Here is an 11911-nt window from a genome sequence, read left to right as displayed (position 1 = left end):
AGTGTGCTGAGAGCATGATGTGAAACTTTTTAAAAGGTTACAAACCAGTTTTGGGGCATTAAAAACAAGGTATGATGATCGTGTGGGGGTGGCAATTATGCAGTGAATACCCGGCTATCTCTGCAGTATCCGGAAGGTACAACTCTGTAAAGGTCATTTGAGACCCAGCATGTAAACATTTCCTTCATTTGAGTGCTTCAGATGATCATGATACAGCTGTTGTTTCTTAAACTTTGGAGGGGACTCAGAACTGATATGGCGTGAAAATCTAATCAAAGGTGGGAACTGCTCTGCAGCGCTTCTGCATTGGGTTTTGTTTGGATATTCAGTAACAGCAGCAGTATGTGTTTGAATCAGCGCTAATTATTAGAAACTGCTTCCTCATACCAAGCTAAAGCATCTTTACATTTTCCAGCCATGTCTCTAAGCTTCAGGTGCTGAAGCTATCTATCTTCCTCATGGAGCTTTCAGGGTTTTGTATTTCTGAATTGATGTCCAGAAACCTTTCATAATTCTCTTGTGTCTTTCTCTTGGACGCCACTTAAAAGGTTTTCACCCTCCTTTTGCTATTCCTCCAAGCACTTGCTTAGACTGTGCTATGGAGAACAGAACACACATTGTAGCTGTGAATGACCCTGACACACGGGTGTCCAGAAGGATCAATCGTTGGATTGGGACACGTCTTACCATTAGTGCCTTCATTCAAGTGTGCTTCCCCTTCTAGGAGTGTGTGCTGGAGGCTGATATTGGAATTTGCTCAAATAAAATGGCTGTTATCTTTTTGTTTTCTGGGCCACACCCAGAGGTGCTCAGGGCTTACACCTGCCTCTGTGCTCAGGAATCACTCCTGGTGGTGCTCAGGAGACCATATGGGGTGCTTGGGACCCAGCTGGTTGGCTGTGGGCAAGGCAAGTACTCTCTCCATTGTGCTATCCTTCTGGCCACCGCTGTTATCTTTTTGTGTGTTTTCTGAATATCACTATCAAGCAGTCAGGTTTTTCTCTTCTTTGATCATGACAATAGAATGCATCCTGTTTTTAAAAAATGCTCTTTCACTGTTGGTGGGAACCAAAAACTAGAAATTGAGCTTCCATATGACCCCGCAATACCACTTCTGGGAATATATCCCTAGTGTGTGAAAAAGTACAGTAGAAATGATATCTGCACCTGTATGTTCATTGCAGAACTGTTTACAATAGCCAGAATCTGGAAACAACCCAAGTGTCTGAGAACAGATGACTGGTTAAAGAAACCCTGGTACATCTACACAATGGAATACTATGCAGCTGTTACGAGAGATGAAGTCATGAAATTTGCTTATAAGTGGAGGGACATGGAGAGTATCATGCTAAGTGAAATGAGTCAGAAAGAGAGGGATAGACATAGAATGACTGTACTCATTTGTGGATTATAAAATAACATAATATGAGACTAACACCCAAGGACAGTAGACACAAAGGCCAGGAATATTGCCCCATAGTTGGAAGCCTGTCTCATAAGCTGGGGGAGAAGGAAGCTGGAAGAGAGAAGGGATCATTAAGATAATGATGGCTGCAGGAATTGTTCGGGATGGGAGATGTGTGCTGAAAGTAGATAAAGGACCAAACATAATAACCTCTCAGCATCTGTAATGCCCATAATGCCCAAACTATAATGCCCAAAAGTAGAGAGAGAGACAGAGAGAGAGAGAGAGACAGAGAGAGACAGAGAGAGAGAGAGAAAGTATGGGGAAAATTGTCTGCCATGGAGGCAGGGAGAGGATAGGAAAAGTGTGGGGGGGTGTATACTGGGGACATTGGTGGTGGAGAATGTGCACTGATGGAGGGATGGATGTTTGATCATTATATGACTGAAACTCAAACATGAAAGCTTTGTAACTGTATCTCACGGTGATTCAATAAAAAATAAAAAAAAAAGAAAAATCCTTAGATACAGAAAACTGATTGGCTGCTAATAAAGGGAAAGGGATTGAGTTGATTGAAAATGACAAAGAAGTTTAATTATATGTTGTTGGGTGGAAACTGGACCTTTATGGTGGCATAATGTCATAACTAATATGATGAATTATACTGCTGCACAACTGAAAATTATATACTCTTATAAATAACAGTGCCTCTATAATTAAAAAAAATTCTCTGGGATATATATAAAAAAGAATGCATCCTGTTTAGTATTATTATTGGTTTTATGGCCACATCAGATTGTGTTCAAGGCTTACTCCTGGCTTTGTGCTCAGGGACTTCTTCTGACAGTGCCCCGGAATACTGTGCCAGGGCCTGAATCTTGGTCAGCTGAGTGCAAGGCAAGTACTGTATCTGTTGTATTATCTCTCACCCCCCCCATCAAATTTAATTTTCATCTCAGCACTAAAATAATTTCACATTTTAATAATATCTTTACATTTAACCTCTTTGACTAAGTTGTTTGAAATTTGATCATTTATGCATTTCTTGCATCCAAAGAACTGGAAATATCCATGAGTTTAATGTGAATCTTTACTCAACCACTCATAGGTTGTTTCACTTACCAGGATTTTTTGGGGGGGCAACACCCAATGGTGCTTGGGGGTTAGTTCCCCTCAATGCTTGGGAGTATTCCTGCTTACTGCTCAAAAGTTGCTCCTGGTTTTGCTTGGGGGACTCTGTAGTGGTGAGAATGACTCAGGCCTCCCAGGATTTCTGCGTGCTCAGTCCCACTAACTGAGATTTATCTAATTATTCAACCATCTCCTCCCATCTTGGCCACAAGATGTCAAAGCAAATATTGCCATGTTTATAATAGTGTTAACATTCCTGGTTTTTATGTACAGTCATTGCACCTTACTGCCACCAAAGTTCCCAAGAATCTCTTCTCCACCTGTCCTCACGTCACCTCTGTTCTGCCTCTTCACCCCTCCCACTGCAGTCCCTCCCGCATTGTTTGGAAATCAATTGTGGTCCAAGGCCAAGGGTTTGTCATCATCTGATACTGTCTGTTCCCTTGTTTTGACACTCTCTAGTTCACAAATGAGATCACCCAGTATTTGTCCTTCTCCCTCTGACTTTTTTTTCTTGATATATTAAGTGTTTCGTTGGACTTAGTGGACATTGTTCCTTCAGATTCTATGAAGGTAAATGCTAGAAATTTCCTCTTTATTATACAGCAGTAAAATTTCTGGTGAGCCTCCAGGCTCTTAAATAAGCAAAAACAAGAAAGGCTCAGATTTATTATAGAATTTATTATAGGAAAAAATAACTACAAGGTAAATTCAACCAAATAAAAACTCAAGACTGGGCCTGAATGATAGTACAGCAGGTAGGGTGCCTGCCTTACATGCATCAACCTAGGTTTGATCCCCAGCATTCTATATGGTTCCCTCAAGCACGGCCAAGGGTAATTCCTGAGCACAGAGTCAGAAGTAACACCTGAGCACTGCTGGGTGTGCCCCCCCAAACAAAACAATACAAAAACACAAGACACCTTGGAAAGACACCTTGCATGTAAGAGATGGTACACATTACTCTGATTTTTCTATTATTTCTTTTGTTAGTACTGGGGATTGAACCCAGGGGCCTCAGACATATGAGGCATTGGAATTTACAATGGCATGACCCTCTGAACAACATTGGGTGTGGCCATGGTGGCCCCACAATTTTCTGTAGAAGTTTCTATGACAATATTATTGTGGACATGTTGCAAAAGCCTACTTTGACTTACTAAGATTTTTTTGTAAACTTTGCCTTTTGTCTTCATTCACTTGTTTCAGAATTAGGTAGATGTTCCCAGGATATATTTCTTCAGTAAATATTGGAAAAATAAACTTTGGACATTATTTTTCAAATAAAAATGAACGTCTAGTATGTCTTTTGTGCTTTTATTCTTACAGAAAATTAGAAAGAAGAGACATTTAATTTTGAAAGCCTATTTCGGATGTAAGCCACATTAATTTCTTTTAAGTACGGTGCTAGGGATGGTACCCAGAGCCTTTTACACACAAAACATGTGCTCTACCTCTGAGCTCCACCCCAGCCCAGGTTCATATAACTGCACCTAAACCAATTTGGAGAATTAGTATGGGGGAGGGAGGGCTGAGAGAGGGTTGGGCCACACCTGGTGATGCTCAGAATGTACTTATGGCTCTGTGCTCAGAAGTTACTCCTGAAGTGCTCGGGGACCATATACAATGCCGGGGATTGAACCCTGGCCAGCCATCTGCAAGGCAAATACCTTACCCACTATACTCTCATTCTGGCTTGGACAGGTATTTTAATACATTCCCTTTTTGGCATGGAAAATGGTTATTTTGCATACAAAAAAAGTGAAAAATGGTCATTTCCCAGATGAATAACTAGAAGAGATTTTATTATATGTGGCTCAGTTTAAAATCTGAAATGCAGGGCCAGGGAAATAGCTCAAGTTGTAGATCACTGCCGGCCTAACAAGCACAAGGCCCTCGGTCTGGTCCCTGGCACTGCGTGGCCCTGAGCAACAACCCGGGGTGTGGCCCCTGCTGGCCACTGGGCAGAGCAGGCAACAGACTGCAGGGGACTGAGCCAGGCTTGCGCTGCTGTAAGTGGCCCCAGCCGCCTCCTCTCCCCCGAGTGCCTGGATGTGGTTCCTGTAAAAAAATTTCTGCAATGTTTGTTGTCCAGTGAAGGTTTTTAGTCACCCACTCATCAGAGTGACTAAGCTCCCTTTGCTGAGCCCTACTCAGAGAAGTAGAACAAGTGGATAAATGAACAGAGTTTAAAAGGCTTTTAAATAAACAAGTTCTCAGTTTTGAATCATGCTACAGAACTTTAAAGATCACTTGATTATGCTGCTGTTCTTTGGTGATTCTGAATAGTAGATGATTTTAGAATCCTAAATTAAACAAGGTGATTTTGAATAGTGGATGATTTTAGAATCCTAAATAAAATAAACACCACAGTGCTTTTTCCCTTTCTCTGTTAATTTTAACAACAACAACAACAACAACAACAAAAAGGATGAGAAAAACAAAGTGTACTCATTTTCATGGGCAACAATGTGTCTTTATTCTGTGCAGCCTTTTCACACCAAGTATTAGCTTTTCCATGTGAAATAATTTAATATTTAAAATGATAAATTTAGTGTTGAAGGAGGTAAATGAACAATAGGAAAAGCTGAAGAGAGTTTTAGTCTAAAACTGAAAAACAGAACAGAAGGTATAGGGTACGGGAAGATATCAAGCATTAGACCGAAGATACAGGGTGCAGGAAGATACCAGGTATAAGCATAGCTTTTGGGAGCAGAGGGGGATTGGGTGCTCATCTCAGAAGGGAAGGCAGGGTTTCATGGGGATGTGTAAGGAATTTGCTTGGAGGGAACCATCTTAACATTTTCTCCTATAGCTCATGATTTTTTCCTGTTGCTGATTAATTATGCAGCATCGTGACTTTTTATGTAACACAAAGTTCATTTGGTGCGGAGGAAAGAAAGATTCTGATTTTGTTCCTGGCTAGCCAAGTCACCGCCAGGTAAACTCATTTGGGAGTCAACAGGAAGACCTAAGCAGTGTAAGTACATTCAGAGTCTGTGTGTGTGTGTGTGTGTGTGTGTGTGTGTGTGTGTGTGTGTGTGTGGTTTCCATTAAAAATAAAAAAAATTGTCACATTTTGATTTCCTTATTGAGGAGATTTCTGGAGAACAAGACAGACAAGTGAGGATGGTGATTTATCCTGGTCTTAAGTTAAAGCCGAGGCAGACAGTGAAAGAGATTCCGATGTTCATAGAAAATGCGTATTGGCACCCAGAAGCTCCTCTGCCTGGCTGAGTGAATGCTCACACACCTATAGGCAGAAGTTGCCTCCACTGTTCTGTCCAGGAGCCCCTTCTCTTCTGGAGACTCTGAACACTGCATCACCTTCGGCCCCCTCCCCAGGAGCCATGCAGGGCCATCTGTGATCAGGCGCATCTGCCACTCAGGGTGTGTGTTGAGGGGCTGGGGGGAAGCAAAGGAGGCAAGGGAAAAATATTCTGGCACTCACTTTAGTGTTTCAGTGGGCAAATATGCCAAAAGATGGACAATCTTGCCCGCTTACATGGCAATGAGCCTCTGGTACAAGATATTAAAAATAATCCATGGGGCCAGTTTAGTTCAAACTCTTGCCGTTTTGGTAAGCGCTGATAACATTTTACACTGAAAAGACAAATCCAAATAGAAGAGGCCAATTTAAGTCTAGCAGAAGGTTGGGAGTCACGCAGCCTGAAACACGAAGATAAATGCGTGAGTGCAGCTGAGTGCGCTGGCCCCGAGATCGGCAGGCAGAGCACTCCCGCCCGCGGCGACGCAGTCAGAGGGATGCAGGCTTCCAAGGAAACATTTACCAGAGGAACACAGTGATTCATTCAGCATTCCAGAAATCTCATGGACAAAAACTTCACGATAGAAGAAGGATCAAATTAAATAATGCATATAATTCAATTTAAAAATTCTTAGCCCTCTTACATTACATTATCTAGGTTACAATAATAAAAAAAATCCAATTACATTCATATGAAAACTTTTATAAAAAGAAATGACATCCATTTTTATGAAATTTTATAGTGCAATTATTTTCCAATGGTTCTTTTCTTAGGTCAGAATATTTATAATTCCATTTACATCTGTATAATTTTTCAAAGTTTAAAAAAAAAAAGGCAGTCAATAGAAATCTAAATTTGCATTTGCCAAAACTCCCTTCAGTTTCCAGGTCAGTAACATATGGCGACGTCACTTGTCCCGCAGACATGGACAGCGATCAGCGAGCCCCGGCTCATGGAGCATGCAGGCCTCTGCTCATTAGGAACGCTTTTTGGTTTGGCTCACGCTGCAAGAAATTCTGGAGCATGTCCATGCCGTCCAGAGATCCTCCAGGTTTCAGGATTAGGTTTCTGTATTTCATTCCAACCTAATAAAATAAAACAGCACGCCTCATAATTCATGGCGATAGAGGTTTTCCAAAGATCTAGATGCAGAAGAGGAAGGAGGAGGGGGTGGGAAGCTGAGCATCACGCTGTCTGGACAGGTACTCCGGGGCTCAGACCACAGCTCTGGGTGTTTATTTACCCTCGTCACTAAGTGATGGGAGCCTAGACCTCTGGGCTTCATACTCCCTGTTGGTACCGTCTTTTCTCTTTAGTCACAGCAGTGAGAGAACAATGGCAGCCAATAGACAAATCAAAAATATTAACCCAGTAGAATACAGAACAGGTTCCTGTTTGTGACCCCAGCACAACTGTGATTTCATATGTTTTCTCAGAGCAAGCGTTTGAGAAGGCTCTTCCGGGGTTCCGTGTACCTGGAAGCCTTGCCTTGGCTCCTTCCTGCCTGAAGAGTTTCTGCTGTGGTTTTACGTAATATTGTAATTCAATATCAGTTTTACTATATTTTATACGTACAGCAAATAGTTCACATAGAACACTCTTACATGTGTCATTTGATCGCAGGGTCCATTTACTAGAAATATCAGTTCTTTTTGAGGACAAGAATAGCTAGGTTATTTCAGAGTTAAAAGTAATTAAGCTTTCTCACTTCTAACAATGATTCTGTTTGGTATAACCACCAGGTAGTTCTTGGGAGACCACAGGACAGCAAGAATGGGCCTTGTCATGCCAAGGCATGTGCTCCCTTTCCTTGCACCATACCATCAACCTCCAATAACAAACACATAGAGGCAAACATTCTTGACATTCAAGATTGGAGAATCTTTTGTTATTTAAAAAAAACATTTTAGTTCACAATTACAGGAACATGAATGGAAATTTAAAGTAAAAAAAAATCACCCCAAGTGCTGAACCTGACAGAAGGATTTTCACTGGGTACAAAGAGACACTTTGGGTTGTGGTGACAGGACAGTGAGTAAGGCGCTTTTGCCTCATGCAGGTGCAATCCCTGGCACCATCACATATGGTCCCAGGAGCCCCGTCTGAAAGGATTTTGAGTTGGAGTAAGCATTGGGCATAGCTCGATGGACCCTCCCCACTCTCCTGGAAAACAAAAACCAAAGAGAACCGTAGTTTCAGGTGGAAAGGAAGAGTAGGCACCTGGGGAACTGCAGCTGGCTGGGAAGGAGAGCAGGGCCCCGCTCAGTCTCACTAGATGGGGCTCCTGCCGCTTGAGCCCTCCCCTGATAGCATTCCGAACAAGATGATTGGATTTCCTGAATTACAGAGCAACAGTCTTTTAATAGTTTCATTTCCTTTGCAATGAAGTTTGGAGAAGAGTTTTAAGAGTCATTTTGGTAACGGAATCTAGCTTTTCTTTGAAGTGAGGGGAGAAAAGAAGTCAAGTGAATTGTTTAGTGTTTTAGCAAGATACTGGTCTCTCTGGGTAAAAGATTAGCCTGGGAGACATGTCACAGGTGGAAGGAATCTTGGCCGCAAGCAGCTCTACGTTGTTTACATAGTAAAGAACTCTTAGGAAAGCAGGAAGAGAAGCTCTAAGGCAGCCACTAATAAATACATACACATATATGTATATATATACATATATATATATTTCATGTGAAAAGTCCTTCCATGAATTTTCTGTACACTCACCCTTGGGGTTTGGGGTGAAGACCACCATGCAGATTCAGAGATTGTGCCATTCCTCTCTAACAGCTACTGCTTCCTAGAGCTCGATGAAGCGCTGTGGAGGCGGGCCCAGGCTTCATCCTGGCTTCATCCTTAGCTGTGTGACCTTGGGCCTTGGTTTGCTCAGCTGTAGAACAGGAATCTGACTACCTCACTCAGTTTATGGAGAGTGAGAGATGGTTTCTCACTCTCCCTCTCTGGTTTAAGACCTCCCACAAGGACTGTATTCAATAAACTTGAGTAGTCATCTATTTCCTCCTCTCACATTCTAGCTCCTTATATGGCTCCGAAATTCAATTACTCCTATCCACTGCAGGGAAACAAATGCAATCCTCGCTTGGCATCTCCTCATAATTTGGGCCAAGTAAGTGGCTCAGTGGTGGAGCACATATTTCTGAACTTGAGATCCCGAGTTTGGTCTCCAGCACACACAGACAATAAACCTTGCTGCTTAATAAAGGCAAGGCAAGGCAAGAAGGGACCAAAGTGATAGTACACTGGGTAGGATGTTTGCTTCCCATGCTGCTGATCTGGTTGATCCATATGGTCTCCCCAAACCCCACCAAGAGTGATCTGTGAGTGCAGAGCCAGGAGAAAACCCAGAGCACTGCTGGATGTGGTCCCAAAAAACCAAAAAAGCACCACAAAAGTTCAACTCTATGAGAACATGAATTAGTATATATATTTCAGTAGGAAAGCAGGAGAAAGAATACACTCATTTTATCTAAGTCTGTGTAGCCTTTATTTGAGGGAATGCATTGAGAGCAATCATCATTATCGGAATGATGGATGCCCATCATAACCAGTGGGAATATGATGAAACTTATAGAAATGGGGAACAGATGGGGTCTCCTGCTATCTCTGGCATCTCTGAAGCAGCACAGTTACGTGCCCACCGCCTTCCAACCCTTTCCCATGTGACGCACTCTGTGGAGGGGGGCCGGAGTCCTCTTCTTCCTGCACTAAGAACAGGAGCAGGGCCAGAAGCATCTACCCAAGGACGGACGGCACAGGCCCCTTGCCTGCTCACCAGCCTGTGTTAAAAGTGGACTTTGATCCCGAATTATCCGCTAAAAATGAGACAAAAAAAAGGGGGTTTCTTAAAGGAAAGTGTGAGAAGATTGTTGTATTTCACCCAGGAGACATTGAGCCCTTCTATAAGAGATTAGTAACATGTTGTTATCTGGTGGTGGGAAGGTGTAATGGTGGTGGGGATGGTGTTTGAATATTAAATGTAATCAAATGTTGTAAACAACCTTATAAAAATAGAATTAAAAAAAGTGGACTTTGAAACCTTTCCTTCCACAGTCCATCTGTCAACTCCCTCCCAACAACACACCTTTGTTTTCCATGAGGGTGGGGAGACTGGGTGGAATCGTTGACAACAACAAAGAGGGAGATAGAAAGATTGGTGCTGGTGGCTGGGGAGACAGAAGCAAGAACGGGAGACTCTTAGCATGACTGGAAGAGGCCCCTGGAAACCCCAAGCTACAACTCCAGTTGTGAGGATGAAAGCATCATGATTTGGTGGCGGGGAGGAGATCAGGAGGAAAAAGTGCCCTGTGCAGCATGGAGTAGAGGCTGGAGTGGAAGTGGACGAGGGAGAAACCAGCAGATAGGTCCACACACATATGTGTCTTGGAATAATGATAATTAAGCGCAACTGTTCTGAAGCAGAGGATGGTACCGAGATAAAGGAAGCTGTTCCTATTACCAAGGTTTTATGTTCCAGGAGATGAGATCAATGTTGAGACCAAATGGAGGTGAGGCCATTAACAAGGAAGAAGACTGGAGTTCTGAGAAAAGCAGAGGAGAACTGTGGGAACATCAAGGAAGAGAAAAAGGCACAGAGCTGGTTGGGATTCAAGACTCAAAAGAATTGGCCTTGTAAATATGCATTAATAGTAATAGGTTGGAAATCAAACCTACTTCTTTCTTTTGTCTCTTAAATCCTGCAAATTCTAAGGTTCACTAGAGGTTATTGAATGTTTGGGTGGTATACAGGGAGAATTGATATTATGTTCTTTCATGGAAGAGCCCGTCAAGCTCCCTGTGGCGTATTTGATATGCCAAATACAGTAACAATAACAGGTCTCATTCCCCTGACCCTGAAAGAGCCTCCAATCGTTGGGAAAGACAAGTAAGGAGAGGTTGCTAAAATCTCAGGGCTGGGACTAATGGAGACATTACTGGTGCCCGCTTGAGCAAATCGATGAACAATGGGATGACAGTGATACAGGGAGCATTGAAGTGACAGTGAATCCATTCAAAAGAGGAAATCTCAAGTTAATTCCAAGCAGCAATAATGACTGGGATTCTGTTTGAAGAGGCTGCAATTCTTTAGGAAGTAATTCTTTCTCAAGTCTAACCAAGATTTTTTTTTTCAATAAAAATGCATCTTTCTGTTTTGTTTTATTTATTTATTTATTTATTTGGACAAATCTGGTGATGCACAGGGGTTACTCCTGGCTCTGCACTGAGAAATCATTCCTGGCAGTGCTCAGAGGACCATATAAAATTCTGGGGATCGAACCCATATTGACCACATGCAAGCAAGGCAAATGACTTACCTGCTATACTTTTGCACTTCCCCCCGAAAACTGCAAGACTCTTCTTGTTTCAGGACATTAGATACAAGGGCCACGGGGATTGCCCCATGGCTGGAAGACTGCTTCATGAGCAGAGGGGAGAAGGCAGATGGAATAGAGAAGGGATCACTAAGAAAATGATGGCTGGAGGAACCAGTTGGGATGGGAGATGTGTGCGAAAGTAGATAATGGATCAAACATAATGACCTCTCAGTGTTTGTGCTGCAAGCCATAATGCCCAAAAGTAGAGAGAAAGAGTATGGGGAATATTGTCTGCAATAGAGGCAGGGGGAGGGTGGGAAAGGGAGGTATACCTGGGATATTGGTGGTGGGGAATGTGCACTGGTGGAGGGAAGGGTGTTTGATCATTGTGAGATTGCAACCCAAACATGAAAGCTCGTAACTATCTCACAGTGATTCAATAAAATTTAAGAAAAAATCTTCTTGTTTCTGAGACTATTACCACATGTTAGATCTAGCTACTTCCTGAGGCATAACAGATAACGATATACTGTACTATACTTAATTATATCAACTCTCTTGGTATTATTTTCAACAGTGATTCTTGGTGGTATTTCCTCATTGATGGAAAAAACAAAGCTTCGCAATTTCTCTAAATGCAAAAGAGGAGGAAGATAATTCTAGCTTAACAATATAATTGCCCTTGCATCTACAATGCCCATTACCTCCTAAGAAAATTTCCCATAATGAAGTTGCCTTATAAAAAGAAATGGTCCTAGTTAAAATGCCCCCATTCTCTCAACCCT

At 42.3% G+C, this 11911-nt stretch overlaps 1 protein-coding gene across 2 annotated transcripts in view; it reads right to left on the bottom strand.

The window, feature by feature from the left end:
- Positions 1-4990: 4990 nt before the first annotated feature.
- NLN (neurolysin) overlaps positions 4991-11911 on the bottom strand; it is a 101368-nt gene continuing 94447 nt past the window's right edge. For both annotated transcript variants that reach the window (XM_055121094.1, XM_004608486.3), the window contains exon 13: positions 4991-6890. In XM_055121094.1, the coding sequence (XP_054977069.1) occupies positions 6756-6890 (135 nt within the window). In that variant the 3' untranslated portion in view covers positions 4991-6755. The remainder of the gene's footprint in view (positions 6891-11911) is intronic.

This window comes from Sorex araneus, chromosome 1 (genome assembly GCF_027595985.1).
Source record: "Sorex araneus isolate mSorAra2 chromosome 1, mSorAra2.pri, whole genome shotgun sequence".
In the NCBI taxonomy this organism is placed as follows: Eukaryota; Metazoa; Chordata; class Mammalia; order Eulipotyphla; family Soricidae; genus Sorex; species Sorex araneus.
Note: the sequence above shows the minus strand (reverse complement) of the source record. Positions and strands in the feature narration are given on the sequence as shown.